We start from the raw sequence: 15,718 nt of genomic DNA, 5'->3' as shown, positions 1-15,718 counted from the left end.
TATCTAGGCAATCTCATGGGCTTTTTATTTATTTTAATTTCAAAGCGAGATATGAGTATTTTAAGATGCACAAACAATTTACAATTTTAAAATACTCATATCTCGCTTTAAAATTAAAATATAATAAAAAGCCCATGAGATTGCCTAGATAATAATCTTACCTTTAAATTTTATAAAACAGTGGCATGGTGAAGAAAATTTGTTAGAGACCTGTGCCTCAACATAAATTGGTGGATGGTGTGGTGTACTTATGTGAGGCCATGAGAATAACATGAGATTGACTTGTCATAATAAAGAATTAAATGTTAACAAATAACAAACCGTTGGGAAGATAGGAGTCTTGTAAATTTTACAGTTTGTACCTATAAAAGTAGTGGTGGTGGTGATGGTAGTAAAAAAAAAAATGCATTGGGCCTCACACACAAGAAATGTTTTACACGCCACTGTTACAAGAGGTCAATTCACTCAAATTTTTAAACCAACAGAGCTACAAGTTTTCAGCTGAGCGTACATGTTGCTATGTACGCACTTGTATGATGGAGATAAAAATGTTGGTATAACGTCCACTTAACGTTAAATTTGACTCGTTGTGAATTAAGAAGACGGAGATAATACATGCGGGGGTTATATCTAATTATACACTTATTATTTATTTAAAGGTACCTTTAGGCTACATATTTTTAAATAATGTATTAATACAAAATTTTTATTTAATTATAATAATTATTTATCTATTAAAATATCAATTGTTCATACTGTGAAATATACTGATAATATTATGATATTATTTGAAAATAATGTTTGTTACTGTTTGATTTAGTTGTTGGAGAAAAATGTCACATTACGTGTTCGTGAAATTGATTTATCAGTTGTGGAAGAATTAGTTGAAGAAGTGGCAGCCGAGTATAAGGCAGCATCCAATAAGGATGTACTACTGAAATTGGATACAGATTCATTTTTAGCCCCTCAAACGTGTGGTGGTATTGAGTTGTTGGCACATAAGAATAAAATAAAAATTTGTAACACACTGGAATCGCGATTGGAACTGATTGCTCAGCAGTTGGTACCAGCTGTACGAACTGCATTGTTCGGTCGTAATCCAAACAGAAAATTCGCTGAATAATCGCAGTAAATCCCTACAGCAATAATATGCGTATTAAAAACAAAAATAAAACATTCTATTTAAAATATTTTTTCTCATTCCATTTGGTAACTATGTAATTGCATAAATTATAACCATCCCATCTATACATAGTTTAGGTTCAATACACAATTATTTAATTTTGAGTCTACATATTTTAAGTTAATATTTTGAGTGAATTTTTTTCTTTGTTGTAGATTAGTGTCAAGTTTTATCGTGTAAATTGTTGTTTAATTCATTAATATACAAATTATATTGGTATTGTTATTGCTGTATTATTATTTATTTATTATTTTTTTTTTTTTGTGACATCAAATAAATAAATTTTAAAAAAAACTCCCAATTTTACAGAATTTTAACACTAAAAAGTATTTTATTTTAGGTTCTGTGCAAAACAAAAATATATTGATTTGAGGTGGTTTTTTTAAATATTAATTTTGTATTCGACAAAACTTTTTGGAGTAGAATAATGTAATTAAGTTTTCGATTTTGAGAACAGTTTCAGGTGGCAAATGTGTATTCTTGTTGGTATATTAGACAAATAAACACAAGAATATCTATGCCTAACATTGGTGTTACACAAAAATAATTTTGTATTTTTGTTATAATTAGAAGGAATTCTAGTAGTAGAGAATTTAAATTCCACCAAATATATTTATAATTCCACAGATATACTTTATATAATATTTTATAGACAAGATATAATTCTCAAAATATTTAGCTATGTACATTGTACAAACATTTTAAATTAAATAGGTATTATGTTTGTAGGTCAGAAAGCTTAATTATTAAGTATTATAAGTCATACTCAATTGAATTCTAAAAAATAATTTTTTATAAGCAACGAGCGTTCAATTATTAAATTTTGATAAAATTTGATATAAAAAGTACCGATTTTTCATAAAATGATTTTAATTATGCTCTAATTCAAAAATATTCAATCGTATAGAGATTATTGATACTTTTTACCATCACACATTTACTTATATAATATATTATAATTTTCCTTATCATAATTGTAATTAAATATTTGACCAATTTTTAAGGTATTTATACCACCGTTAAAAATACTAAACCACGGACTAAGATATCTCGGTCCGTGTACTTAACTAAAATATTTTAAGATATCTGAATAAATACCCTACATTGGACATTGGTTAGGTACACTAATTAGTAGGTATATCATGCCTGTCATCACTCATCAGATAATCGATCTTATGTAATTACCTCCTGATCTGCAGAGGGTTCTCGAGGTTGAATATTCGATCACTGACAAAAATAAATACACTGTACACTAAAATGTCTTATAAAAATGTTCAAACTTACCAAGTCCACTGACCATGAATACTATGAAGCAGTAGGAATAGGTAACGCGTCTACGCGAGTCGAAAGAAAAACGCACTGATCACTGCTCGGTAAAAGAAGCCCTCAGGTTGACGTATACACGATAAGGACTCTAGTGACCGGTTCTTAGGGGCGTGGGTGGTACGCATGTGCCATGGTGCAATAACAAAATAGATAGATTTATTTTGCCGTGGATGGTATACACTAGCGCTGATTGTAGGACGATGCCACTGACCAAAGAGTGGTAGGAGGCTCAAACAAAGGGTTCTGCGGTTTCAAGGACAATCTCTCCGACGATAGATCCCTTTTACAGCCACCCGTTCACTCTAACGATATATATATATTATATATGTTGGCACATGGCATTGTGTATACGAGTTGCCCTCCTGTTGCGAGACTGCATTGCGTCAGTGTTATACATAATATTCTATATTTTATCTATAGCAGGGCTGTTATTTGTTATATTATTGAAATTTAGGAACTTATTACAGAATATTATCATTACACCACGAACCTATTCACACAATTATTACATTCGTCTACACTCCACGTCACGTCGGCATTGACTCATACCTATACCTAATTATAATAAGAAATAACAATAATACATGATATAATATTATATAATTATATATAGGTACATAATATATGCGATATTTTTGGTAAACATTTGTTCAACCTATAGTACCTACTAAGGTTAACCAATAAAAAATTTAATTATAAAATATCCTTACAGGAATACACAATAGTCTTACGAGTCATTGCGTCAAACACCATCTCCGCTCGACCGCTCTGAACGGTACCTCGTATGCAATTTATTTATTGAATTCAAATTTAACACATTCATTATTACAGTAAACAGTGGCGTATTTAGAAATTTTTCATGTACAGGGTCCAGATAATTTTCAGAAAACAGAGCCGCGGGGGACAAAGTCCCCACAGTACCCAATTACTCTTTATACCATATTTATAAGACGATTTAAAATTTTTGAGTTTTTGATTATTAAATAATAATATGTACAAAACAAATTTTAAAAAAAGCGGGTAAGTGGATGTCGCTCTGCTGTACAGTAGGTTACAAGTGGGTGGCTGTGGGTCAATGTATAATGGATAGTATTAAACTTGAATTAAATGATGGATTATCATTGTATAAGAAAAACGATTTTGAGCGGAAACGGTTTGTCAGTCTGGATATTTTATATTGTTATTATTTATTATAGCCTGTAAGTTGAATTAATATTGAAATATACTTATTTTTTTATTCATTTCTATGGTAATAAACAAAGCGTTAGAAAATAAAATCCCGAAACAATATGATCAGAGGACAGAGGTATGATCTATCCCCATTGCTTCAGTGTATAAGGAACTGTATAAAAATGGTTGACATTTTTAAGGTTGTCGAATATTAAATGTATCTATAGATAGGTCCACAGGTTATCGTAGATAAATTGATTTTATGAAACAAACGACATTTTTATTGTTTTTCAAGCTGGAGACTGAAGTGTCAGTGAAGTCAATTTTGAATTAGCCATTACGTATGAATCAAAAAAACTAAATACAATTAAATGCCAAAGTAATAAAAGATGATTAGTGATTATTAGTTAGAGATAGCAGTTAATACTAAATACAGATATTTAAAAAATAAATTTAAAAATTAGAGCAGAAAATAATAGCCATGGTCATTAAAATCCGCCGTGAAATGCCGGGTAATATGGCTAGTTGATAATATAATATTCTTAATTGTTTTAAAATGTTTGCACAAACAAAATGTTTTGTCCGGCGAATTGTATAGGCAAAACAGGTACACTACTGAAGTGTTCGATACTGTCCACTAGTCATAAGTCATAACTATAATATATTTTAGCTCGTCGCAAGCATGGTGCATTGGTGCATACTTCATACTCCGCATAAGTGCAACTAGGGGGATTAGAAACTTGTAATAGCTCCCGCAAAATAAATAATTCATTTGCTTCCTAAAATATTAATAAATATTTAAAAATTCAACTGTATTTCTTACTTTTTTTTTGTTTCTAAAAACTTTTTCTTTAATATTATAACAAATGTTTTCAAATCCTGATTTTTAGGGTTACGTACGAGACCTTAATACTAAAGCTCCGCTGTCCGTCCGTCACCAGGCTGTATCTCATGCACCATGAAAGTTATAAAGTTGAAATTTTCACAGATTATGTATTTCTGTTGCCGCTATAATAACAAATACATTAAAAATCCTAGAATATATAATATAAGCAGTGTTGCCAACATGTTTATAGCTGATGATGGTACGGAACCCTTCGTGCGCCTCGCGGTGGTTGGGAAACCATCCTAGGAGCACAGTTTGGGAACCGCTGGATGAGAAACTTTACCCAAATTCAATAATTATATAATATAATGTATAAGAAATAACAATAACGACTTTGTTACGTCTGGTCCGTACTTATCAATCAATATATTATTACAAGAGCTATAACTAATGCAATAATAAATTACATTAACTATGAGGATTTTAATCTCAAAACTGGAAGTGTTCAGAACACCTCAAAAAAATTGGAAAAAATTCCCCATTTATGTGTAGGAATAGGTGTTTCATAATTTGTATAATAGCTACTATTGGAACACTATACATCTAGAATTGAAAAATAAATAATAACACTAAGTAGGTATATATATATGTATGACTGAATTAAGTTCCTATCTACACTTAATTCCATCGAGTATGAATTATGAATATTAGATTACCTACTATGTAAATATGTAGGTACTTTAATGTTATATAGGTACTTCTAATACGTTAAATACCTATTCATTTTATGTGGATAAAAGTGATATGAAACATATATCATTAAGATAATGCAGCTACATAATTATATACCAATCATTCATCATGAGAATATTACGATGGTAACGTTAATAAAAATAAGGGTCATCTGTCAATGTCATTATTATTAACTAGTAATTTTTTGTACACTTAAAATTAATTAATGTCAAACTCTGGACGTCCACACATTTGTTAGGTTGCTCTTGTGATGGGGAAATTACATGTTGTTAATTGTTAGTTCTATTGATTCATATTCTCAGTTTTGACCATATCCGTATGGTGATAACTGATTCGTGAAATATTGATACGATTACATTGTACATTGCACAATAAGAAAAATAATTATAATTTATTTAGTTCGTTATTTTAGAGTTTAACACACTAGGTTAGATACTTGGTTACAATCTCCTAGACAGATTCATGAATATTTAACTAATTTAATTATAAGTATGAGTGTTACACACAATTAAATTCTATGAAGGCTATGTACTGTATATATCAAACCTATTAAAAAATATTGGACACTTTAAAGTTTGAAGGGTATTTGCTGTTATACCACAGAATAACAGAATATTCTTTGGTTATACCACTCCACCACATTTGAATATTGTGATAACATATTTAAACTCTAAGCTCTAAAGCATAAGTACTTACTTTCTTCTGATAATTTATGGAAGAATCCAAGAAACCAATTCATTTTTTACATTCTTAAATATAGTGATTTACCAAATACACATAAAGACCGTATTTTCAAATTCTTAAGTTGTTCTGTTTTATTTAAAGTACTTGTAGTAATACAAACTTCTATTTTCAAAAATTACTCATTTAAATTTTTAATTAAGTAAATACATCAACATTTTCACAATAGTTATTCACTTTAGAACTTACAATAAAAAAGGGTAAATAAGTTATTAAAATGTTTATACAAAGGACAATAGTACTTAAAAATAATTTTACAAAAATATAAAATATATTTAATATTGGATCTATTATCTATTATATTTAGACCATTTTTATAAATTATAATTTATAAATGTTGGTTGTTGATAGATTAATATAAATTGCTAATCCCTATAGAAAATAAACATTCCTTAAGTAGCACAAAAAAATCTCAAGATTTTGAAAATATGGTCTTAAAGTATATTTAAAAATTCCAATAAACATATTTCAAATGACTGCATTATTGAAAAAAAAGGCGAGCATGCTTGGTGGATAACCTGTATATTACAAAATTGAAAATATATTTCAATTTCAGATTTGTATATTATAAAAATTAAATATTATATAACACAGTGATGAATATTGTATGTTACAAATTTACAATCAGAGTTATCTCATTCTTATTATTTACCAGAATTAAAAGTGTTTTCACTTGTTTGTTGTGAACATCTATACAAGTTATAGTAAATTAATAAACATTTATAATTTCTATTTTGCTCAATTAATAAATAAGTTAGTAAACAGAATAGTTATATATAGTACCCAGTTTTTTTTATTTGACGAACTCAGTTTATAGGTATCAAGTGTAAATGTTTTTAGCATTTTATCAATTAATAAGACATATAAACAAAAACAGAATTATTCAGTTAATAAAGTTAAATGTCAAATTTATTATCGGTTTAGACATCATTAAAATAATTAAAACAAGCATAATACTACATCATTAATGATAGTAAGTAAAGTATAAAATTTGGCATTAACATAAAATCACGGTTACATCGGACACGGAATGCATGATAACACAGGTAATATTTAAGTACACAAAGTAGATAATGTCCATAAACAATCACAGTTAATTTCAACCTTAATATTAGTAACATATATTTAAATGATTGTTTTCATTTAAGCTAACTGCTTTTAACTATTGTCTATCATAGTATCATAAATGGTTTTTTTCATAAAAATACTATAGACTAAATAAATTCTTTAAGCCAACAAAAATAATAAAAACAAGAAAATCATAACAACCCTGAACTGTTATTGGCCTCGGAATCAAATAATTGAACAATTATAATTTAGTGAAATTTGGTAAATGGTTTGTAACCTGTAGGTACTAAATTTGAAATTCGTATAAGTATATAACTATGCCTAGTAAATATGTGAAAACGCAAGAAATGAGCGCACAATAATACTGTGTAAGGATAAAAGTGAACTAATTGCTGATACATTTTTATTACTTTACACTGAATATTGCCTCTTCATTTTTTCACGCCCATAATTCTCTCAGCTACCCCTAAATAATAAACGGTTTGAGCGATTCCAAACAGTGGTGCAATCACTATCATTCGACATGCACCACCTCTGAAGAATGCCAAAGGACCTTCATTACGTAATGTTTTCCTAGAATATAATTAATATTATAATATTAAATCAATTGATTAATAATTAAAATTTATTTATAAATATTATCTTACGTAAAACAGTCAACAACTCCTTTATATTCTAATTCGGCTTCAGATTTTTTAATTGCCTGTAACCTAGTTTTAATTACATCAATTGGATTTACAGCTAAAGCAGCACTTGAACCAGCTACACATCCTGACACAAACGAGCACCAAAATACTGCATCACCTGATAATTAAAAAACATAAATTATATTTTAAGTTCATGTGAGAAAAACAAAATATTTACCAGAACCATCCTTTTTACGTGGTCCTAAAGCATTCAGTCTAGCAAACATTGGAAAGTAAATTATGGAAAATGTTACATCACGCATTCCTGTAGCTCCCACACCGCGGTAGAGACCTAATAACCCTTTAGACGCAACTAATTCCCGTGCCAATGATGTAGCTGAAACTTTTGGCACAGTTTTTCCTTCTAAAGTTAATAAAAAAAATAACTATTTAAATTTAATATCAAACACCAATTTTTAAGAAAAAAAAAAAACAAATGATTGAATTTACCTAATTTAGCTTGTGCAGCAACTCGTCCTGCGTCTTGCATTTGAATTTTTAATAATTCCATAGGAGTGGTAACAACAATTTGAAAAAGCCCTGCACCTGCACCGGCTAACATTTCGCGTATTAACGTTAAAGGCTTCCTTAAAAAAAATTAGGGTTTTTAACGTGCTTCTTCTGTTTTATTTGATAATTTTTAATATTATACATACCCAGGTATTGCCAGCCAATGTCGAAATTGATCATTAGCAGCTAATTTAATGGCTTTTTCTGGTGTAATTAATAAAATATTTACAGCAGACCCTCGATACATTCCAAAATATCCCTCAGCAGTATATGTCTTTCGAAATGCATCAAGCCTATAAATTAAATAAAAAATATTTAAATATTAAAAAGATAATTATTTTTACTTTGGTATAGTCTTACATTGATCTATACATGAAAGATCCATCAGGACCTGGCTTTTGATTTTGAAGTCTTGTTTTAACTAAATCCAGTGGGAAAACTACGGTTACTCCAATAATACCAGCTATTCCTCCATTTATTATTTTTGGTAATAATCTATAAATATACATTCTGTTATTTAATATTTATATTATGTTCAAATAAATATTAAATTATAGCAATATCTTAGTAAATATCTACTAAAATTATTTGGTTCATATAATACACATCTTCAATATTGTCTATATTCTATAATCAATGAAAATTTCATCCAAAATTAATAAATTATTATGATTATAATTTATTATACAGTGAAACTTCCGTGTAATGAACTTCCATGTGACAACATTTTCCTTTAACGAAATATCTTTGAGAATCAAACCAAATTATAATATATAATTAATAATAATCTATATAATTATAGAACCAAATGTATTCAATTCTATTTAACATGTTCTATAATACAATTTTTTTTTTTAATGCTCCAAGAGTCCCTAATATTGAAGTTTCACTATATTAATATAATAAGATACTAGGTACCTACCTAGGTATATAAAATTATTTTATATTTATATTTTTCTTCATATTTAAAAAAATATATATATTCCTTTAAAGAAATTAATATTAAATTATATAAATCAAATTTAAAATATACATAAAACAGTACTCACGAAAAACGGTTTGAAGGTGGAAGTTTTCTGAAAAAAATAAAATTATATTTATTTATTTGGTAGGTATAGCATGATAATATGACACAGGGCAATCACAAAGTTATACAATAAAGCGAGGGGTAAATACCTGACAGAAAGTTTGTACACTAGATTACTGATTTCAATGATTATACCTATGATTACCCATGATTTACTACAAAGATTACCCATGATTACCATCACCTTATGTACACTGATTACCCCCAAGGTGTTTACGCCTCGCAATAAAGTAAATGAAGTAAAAACATGAAATTGTACATTTAAATTAATAAGTAGGATAACAATAAACTTGACTAATTTATAGTTTTTAAATAAGAAGGATTGCGTAATGTGTATCTGTATTCATTTCTGTATTTGAAATTTGTAGTTGGGAATCGGCCATTGGATGTACTTAACAGTTTTATAAGTTTTATACAAAGTATCTAAAGCCAAGATATTAATATCAACACAACCTCATAGTTAATGTTTATTTGAATGAGCACCGCCAATTTTTTTTATTGAATTTGAAACTATATTCATTAAAATTATACTCTAGGGATATACTACATATAGTATATAGGCGTTGACTCGGGCGTTAATAAGTACGGAAAAGGAATTATTAAGATATCCAGCTTCAAGATATAAATATTAAAATATATAGTATTTAGTAATGTTAATAAAAACTGTGATAATAACGATAGTGATTTATATTTATATATTTTTTAAATTTATAACACCTATATTTTTAAGTAATAAAATATATTAAACAGTTAGTATTTTTATTTTATAAGTAAGTCAGTAAGTATTTTGTGAATAAATATTTAGTGAACAAGTGGCCTATAATTTAAAAAAAATAAATAATTACAAAATCCATAAAAAAAATTTTTTTCAAAATTTTTAGTTATTGAAAATTTTCATAAAATTTTTTACAGTTCAGTTGGATGACATATAAAACTGAATATATACAATATACCTATAACTGTTATTGTGTTAATAAAATATACAACAGTTAGGTAACTATATTTTATTAAAATATAATAAAAAATTAACAAATAATGATCAACGCTAAAAAATATGTTATTAAATTGACCTAAGTTAATAAAAAATATAAGAAAATAAAGTGAAATATTATTAGTCTTTATGAGAGTATTAGTTTTTATAATAGCAGTGCATTTGATATAAATAATACCATTTTAACATGCAAATGAGTGTAACAGGTGGTTACATATTTTATCATAACAATAACAATAACAATTCTACAAATTTTGTTTTTTTTTTAAAAGAATAGTACATGCTGTCAATAATTAAATTCTATAAAACCCAATATGATTATTTAATAAGTAATGATTAGGGCTCGGAAGTTGTAGGAATTGCATATTTTTCTGTATGATCACAATTTATAGCAGACCTAGCTAGAAATTTGAAGTATACAATTGCGAGTTGAAAAATTGAATATTGAAAATGCATATCTTACCAATTTTAGCTAAAAAAGTGCATATTTCATTGATTTTATATGCATATTATGCATATTTTATATTTTTCTAAAAAAAATGATTTTTTTCTTTCTTAACCTGTATATTTCAACTAATATTGAATATAAAACTTAAAATTATCAATGAAGGTATTTATCGAGGTATTTATTGTCATCGCCATAGTCAATTACGAAGTTAATAACAGTGATATTGTGACACGCATTTAGTCTATCATGCTAGTATGCCGAAATACTTATTTGTAGGGCTCGGAAGTTGTAGGAATTGCATATTGTTCTGTATGATCTCAATTTATAGCAGACCTAGCTAATAGGTATACAGTTGGGAGTTAAAAAAATTGAAAATTGAAAATGCATATTTCACCAATTTTAGCTAAAAAGGTACATATTTCATTGATTTTATACGCATATTTTTCACATATTTAACATTTTTAATGCATATTTTGCAATTTTTTCGTGCATATTTTACACTTTTTAGCTCCTACAACTTCCGAGCCCTAGTAATGATCATGAAAATTGGCTATATTACCTATCAATGTAGAGAAATAAAATAACATGGGCATTTAGTTATGTTTCAGGGTAAGTAGGTTTAAGGGTATAGTAATATATTAGGTACCTATATAATATAGAATTTTCTGGATAGCAATTATTGATATAGAATGATATACATTTCATAGGCATTTCCAGGGGCAGATACATTAATAATGGAGGGGGAGATAATTAAAATCCAAAATATATAAAATTAATTAGGTTTAATAAGATTTAATCTAATAATCTCAAGCTGCTCAATGAGAGTATATCCCCGTTACCCCTCACAGGACATTTCTCATCTAAATAACTTGTGTTGTCACAAACAGATTTAAGATCATTAATTACCTAATCTATACTCAGCCTTATACAATAAATAAATTAACTATGTAATTGTATCTATAACTTTAAATGGTCAAGGAATCCGCTCTAGAATTTTTGTTTATAAATTTATTAGTATTTAGTTTTTAAATTATTTTAATAATTAATCAAACCTAACTTTTGCCATTAATATTGTCATTTGATTTTAATATAGTCTATGTTTAATGCTATTAATTGTACCTATTATTTAAGATGTCTACAGCTTTACAGGATAAGTCACCAATCATGCACACTTCCTTTTTCTTCTTCAATAACACATTTAATGAAAAATTGGAATTTTTAATTATGCTTAAAGACAATAATTTCTAATTCTTAAGTTTTTTTGTACTAGGTATTTAAAGAGTGTCTTGTGGAGATTTTTCAAATGACAACTTTACCGTTTCAGAACTTTTTTATTGTAAATTATTTAGTGGATAAATTTTTTGAAAATGTTAATGTACCTAATTCGAAATCCAAATTTTTTGAGGCCTAGTTTTTGAGTTATTTAATTTTGTATATACTAATGATAATAGGAACTATTGTAATTTGAAAATTGTAATAATTAGTACCTACCTAATAAGTAACCTATAAATATTTATAATTTATAAAAATGGTCCAAATAGATTAAATATTCCATTAAATGCTAGATCTCATATAAGTTATGATTATTTTATATTTTTGTAAAATTATTTTTAAGGACATTTAAGAATTTTAATTACCTATTATCCATAATATAAACAATGTTATAACTGGGGACTGGGGTTATAACTGAAAAACTAATCGTTTGAAATTTAAATTAGGTAGGTACATAAAAATATCTTATCAAATAAATAATTTACATAAAGTAAGGTGGGTTTTATTTGTAAAACAAATGTTTGAATTGCCACAAGACACTCCTTAAATAATACAAAAAATCATAATTTTAATAAACACATTATTGAATGAAAAAAGTGGGTGAGCAATGAGCATGCTTAGTGAAACACCGTGTATAATAATTGACAAAAGTGTTAATTTAAATTAAATTGAATTAACTAAGAATAAAATAAATAATCAAAATAATTGTTATAATAGATAAAAAAAAAAAAGTAAAGGTCAATCTAGTAAAATTGATTCTATAAATACCAATATTGATAATTTACTCGATAATTTATGATGAGTTCACAATTAAAAATATGTACCTACCTATAATTATATTTTTAATAATTTATAAGTTATCACCAAATATAACAAAGAATTTCTAATAAAAATAAAAAAATAAAAAAAAATTTATGATTTTTTAATTAAAACCTATTATAAAATGTTGTATTGTACCTACCTACCTGTCTAACTATAACATTTTATATAAAAAACAAAGAAGTTTTTTAATAATGCCCATTTGATTTACCAAATAAATGAGGTAGATAATAGATATTAATGCCTTAATGGCGGTTAACATTTTTTTTTTTTCATTAAAATATTCGACAATCATCTTGAACATGAGGTAAGGTAAGCTCAGGTTAACTTTTATTTTAATAATTAAAATTTAAATATTCAAGTGGTAAGACCCGAAAGTAGTAGTAATTTACCAGCCAATTTTAATGTCCATTTTTTTTTTAACAAACATTGAATTCAAAGAGTCTAACCTGGCATCAGAATGTTGATCGAATGCAAAAAATTTGAGCCCATTTCAATATTATGAGTACAATTTTTTGCCACACTTTTCAATGTCAACCATCCATGTTTACATAATTAACGATTGAACTGTAAAGTGTTTGTGAAGGATCACAGGAATGAATGTAGGCGTCGTACATATACGAGAAGAATATTATTGTACTATGTACGTGGGCTAAGGCACCGTAGTCACTCGATTACACCCACCCATGTAAATGTTTATTGTTTAATATTCATGCCTCTTAAGAATATCACTTATAAAATGGGTAATCAAGTAATTTTAAGCATATTATATGACATAACAATGAAGATCAGATTATATAATATAGGTGCAAAACTGCAAAAGACTACTCACGTTGCTTCCGATTGCAGGGCATTAGACGCCATGGCGAGTTAGGATTTTTGCAGACGTCGATCAGCTGCACGTCACGTACCGCGTTCGGATGGATCGTGACTGTCGTAGTGTCGTAGTGTCGTCGTGGACATGGATTACGAGCCAACAGCTATGAGCCGCGCTGACCGACAGACTACTGAGTACTGACTGAAGTACTAAAGTAACGTAACCAAAAACCGGCGAACTGCCTTCGGCCGAAATGAGTGGGTGCCGACTGCGTTCGCGGTGTGAACAGGAGCGGCGAGGAGAAGGAACGATAAAATAAAACAACACTAATAATTGTTCGTTTGTCCGTCGGCGCTGTGCTTGGCAATCAATATGCTTGTATGTATGCAAATAGTTTATTACGCAATGATAAAACGTACAAGCTACAAATTACCTATTATGTTCTACAACAATGATGTATTATAGGTACACAACATGCGTTCTCCGACAGAACGGTTAACCCGCCAGCGGTTCCACCACCTAAACACGGCGGAATAAACGAAATATTCTACTCCATATTTCTGTGGACGGATCACGGTCCACCACGGCTGCGGCTAATGATATTAAAATTGTTACGAAATCATTAGAGTGTGCAAGTACGAGACGTTGTCAATTATTATAAAGAATTAATCACGTTTGATGTGAAATAAACTAAAGATTAATTATAATCATTGATATTTAATCAATGCTATAAATTATAATCACAGAATAGTTGAATTTGCTATAATGTTCTTTAGCACGCTCTAGTGGTAACATTTAACGTTTTGGTATGAGCAAATTCCGAATTTATTGTATGATAAATAATAATATTCATAATTCATTCCATTGTATACAAACTTTAAAGCACGTAATTTAACAAAAAAAGAAAGTAAGATAAGTTAATTCTGATTTCACCGAAATGCTAAGCACAAAAATACTAAAATCAAACAAAAAATTCCAGAGAACATTTTTTCTTAGTATTTTAAACTCAAAAAACAATTTTTTTAAAAAAAATAAATGTTTGAATTTTTTTTACCATAAATTATAAATGAAGTTTGAACAATTTTTTACCAAATCACAATTTGTAATCGTGTTATATCATCATTAATAATGTATCAATCATATTCTATCCTTTGGTATAATATTGATTTTTATTATTTACCTATACAATATTGTAGTGTGCACAAATAATAAAACATAGGAAGTATCCTATTTTTTCGAGACACAAACAAATAAAAACGAAAAATATGTATGACAGGTAATAAATAATATTTATTTTGCAAAAATGTAGGTATAATATAACAAAAGAAAAATCAGTCTCAAATTAAATCTACCTATATAATACTATTTACAATCAGAATGTAGGAAGCAGTTTACAATAGTACCTAAAATTACAATATATATAATCAAATTACATTGTCAAATGAATCAATCGACTTCTTCGACGGTTGGTCCTCCGGAGCCGGGCCCAGGGAAACCATGAGCACCGGGGTGAGACGCATTACCGGGTTGTCCTGCACCGTGTATCTTCATCATTAGAGCCGAGCAGCTCTTTTGGATTTCCTTTAGTTTGTACTCGTACTCTTCTTTGTCTGCCAACTGATTGTTGTCCAACCACTGAATGACCGCGTCGCATTCCCGTTTCCCTGTGTTCTTTTCGGACTCGGTCAGCTTGTCGCCGGCTTCGTCCAACGCTTGTTTGACACCATACACGTAGCTCTCCAACTGATTCTTGGCCGCGATCTTAACTTTTTGTCGCTCGTCCTCTTCCTTGTATCGTTCGGCCTCGCTAAGCATACGATCGATTTCGGCCTGAGACAGGCGGCCCTTGTCGTTCTTGATGACGATGTTCTTGGAGCGGCCAGAGCTGTTGTCCTTGGGCCGACACGTTCAAGATACCGTTGGCGTCCATATCGAAAGTCACCTCGATCTTAGTGTACCTCTGGGCGCCGGAGTATGCCGGTCAAGTCGAATGTGCCAACAGGTTGTTATCCTTGGTCATG

The 15,718-nt window shown here is 28.7% G+C and overlaps 2 protein-coding genes and 1 pseudogene across 3 annotated transcripts in view; 1 reads left to right on the top strand and 2 right to left on the bottom strand.

Annotated features, from left to right (window-relative positions):
- LOC100165126 (V-type proton ATPase subunit E-like) overlaps positions 1-1,500 on the top strand; it is a 3,221-nt gene extending 1,721 nt beyond the window's left edge. The window contains exon 4 of the mRNA NM_001162178.2: positions 821-1,500. Within this exon, the coding sequence (NP_001155650.1) occupies positions 821-1,123 (303 nt within the window). The 3' untranslated portion in view covers positions 1,124-1,500. The remainder of the gene's footprint in view (positions 1-820) is intronic.
- A 5,378-nt stretch (positions 1,501-6,878) lies between these two features.
- Positions 6,879-14,383, bottom strand: LOC100163045 (mitochondrial glutamate carrier 1). Its single transcript, XM_001952257.3, has 8 exons — positions 13,713-14,383; positions 9,313-9,339; positions 8,624-8,758; positions 8,410-8,556; positions 8,204-8,340; positions 7,932-8,117; positions 7,715-7,871; positions 6,879-7,640 (listed from the first exon to the last, which is right to left on the bottom strand). Exons 1-8 carry the CDS (start codon positions 13,742-13,744, stop codon positions 7,499-7,501), a joined length of 963 nt encoding a protein of 320 aa, XP_001952292.1. The 5' UTR covers positions 13,745-14,383; the 3' UTR covers positions 6,879-7,498.
- A 586-nt stretch (positions 14,384-14,969) lies between these two features.
- Positions 14,970-15,718, bottom strand: part of LOC103307687 — a 2,411-nt pseudogene continuing 1,662 nt past the window's right edge. Inside the window, exon 2 of the transcript XR_003839689.1 lies at positions 14,970-15,708. The product of XR_003839689.1 is annotated as a heat shock protein 70 A1-like (transcript). The remainder of the gene's footprint in view (positions 15,709-15,718) is intronic.

The sequence above is a fragment of the Acyrthosiphon pisum genome, chromosome A2 (genome assembly GCF_005508785.2).
Source record: "Acyrthosiphon pisum isolate AL4f chromosome A2, pea_aphid_22Mar2018_4r6ur, whole genome shotgun sequence".
NCBI lineage: Eukaryota > Metazoa > Arthropoda > Insecta > Hemiptera > Aphididae > Acyrthosiphon > Acyrthosiphon pisum.
This window is presented reverse-complemented; position numbering and strand designations above follow the sequence as displayed.

Bases quoted from the DNA above. Each gene is read 5' to 3' on its own strand.
- LOC100163045 (XM_001952257.3), bottom strand. From the start codon at position 13,744: ATGGCGTCTAATGCCCTGCAATCGGAAGCAAC. The intron at 9,340-13,712 runs GTGAGTAGTCTT...TATTTTTTTCAG, and splicing joins GCCCTGCAATCGGAAGCAAC to AAAACTTCCACCTTCAAACC. The intron at 7,641-7,714 runs GTAAGATAATAT...ATTATATTCTAG, and splicing joins GGAGTTGTTGACTGTTTTAC to GAAAACATTACGTAATGAAG.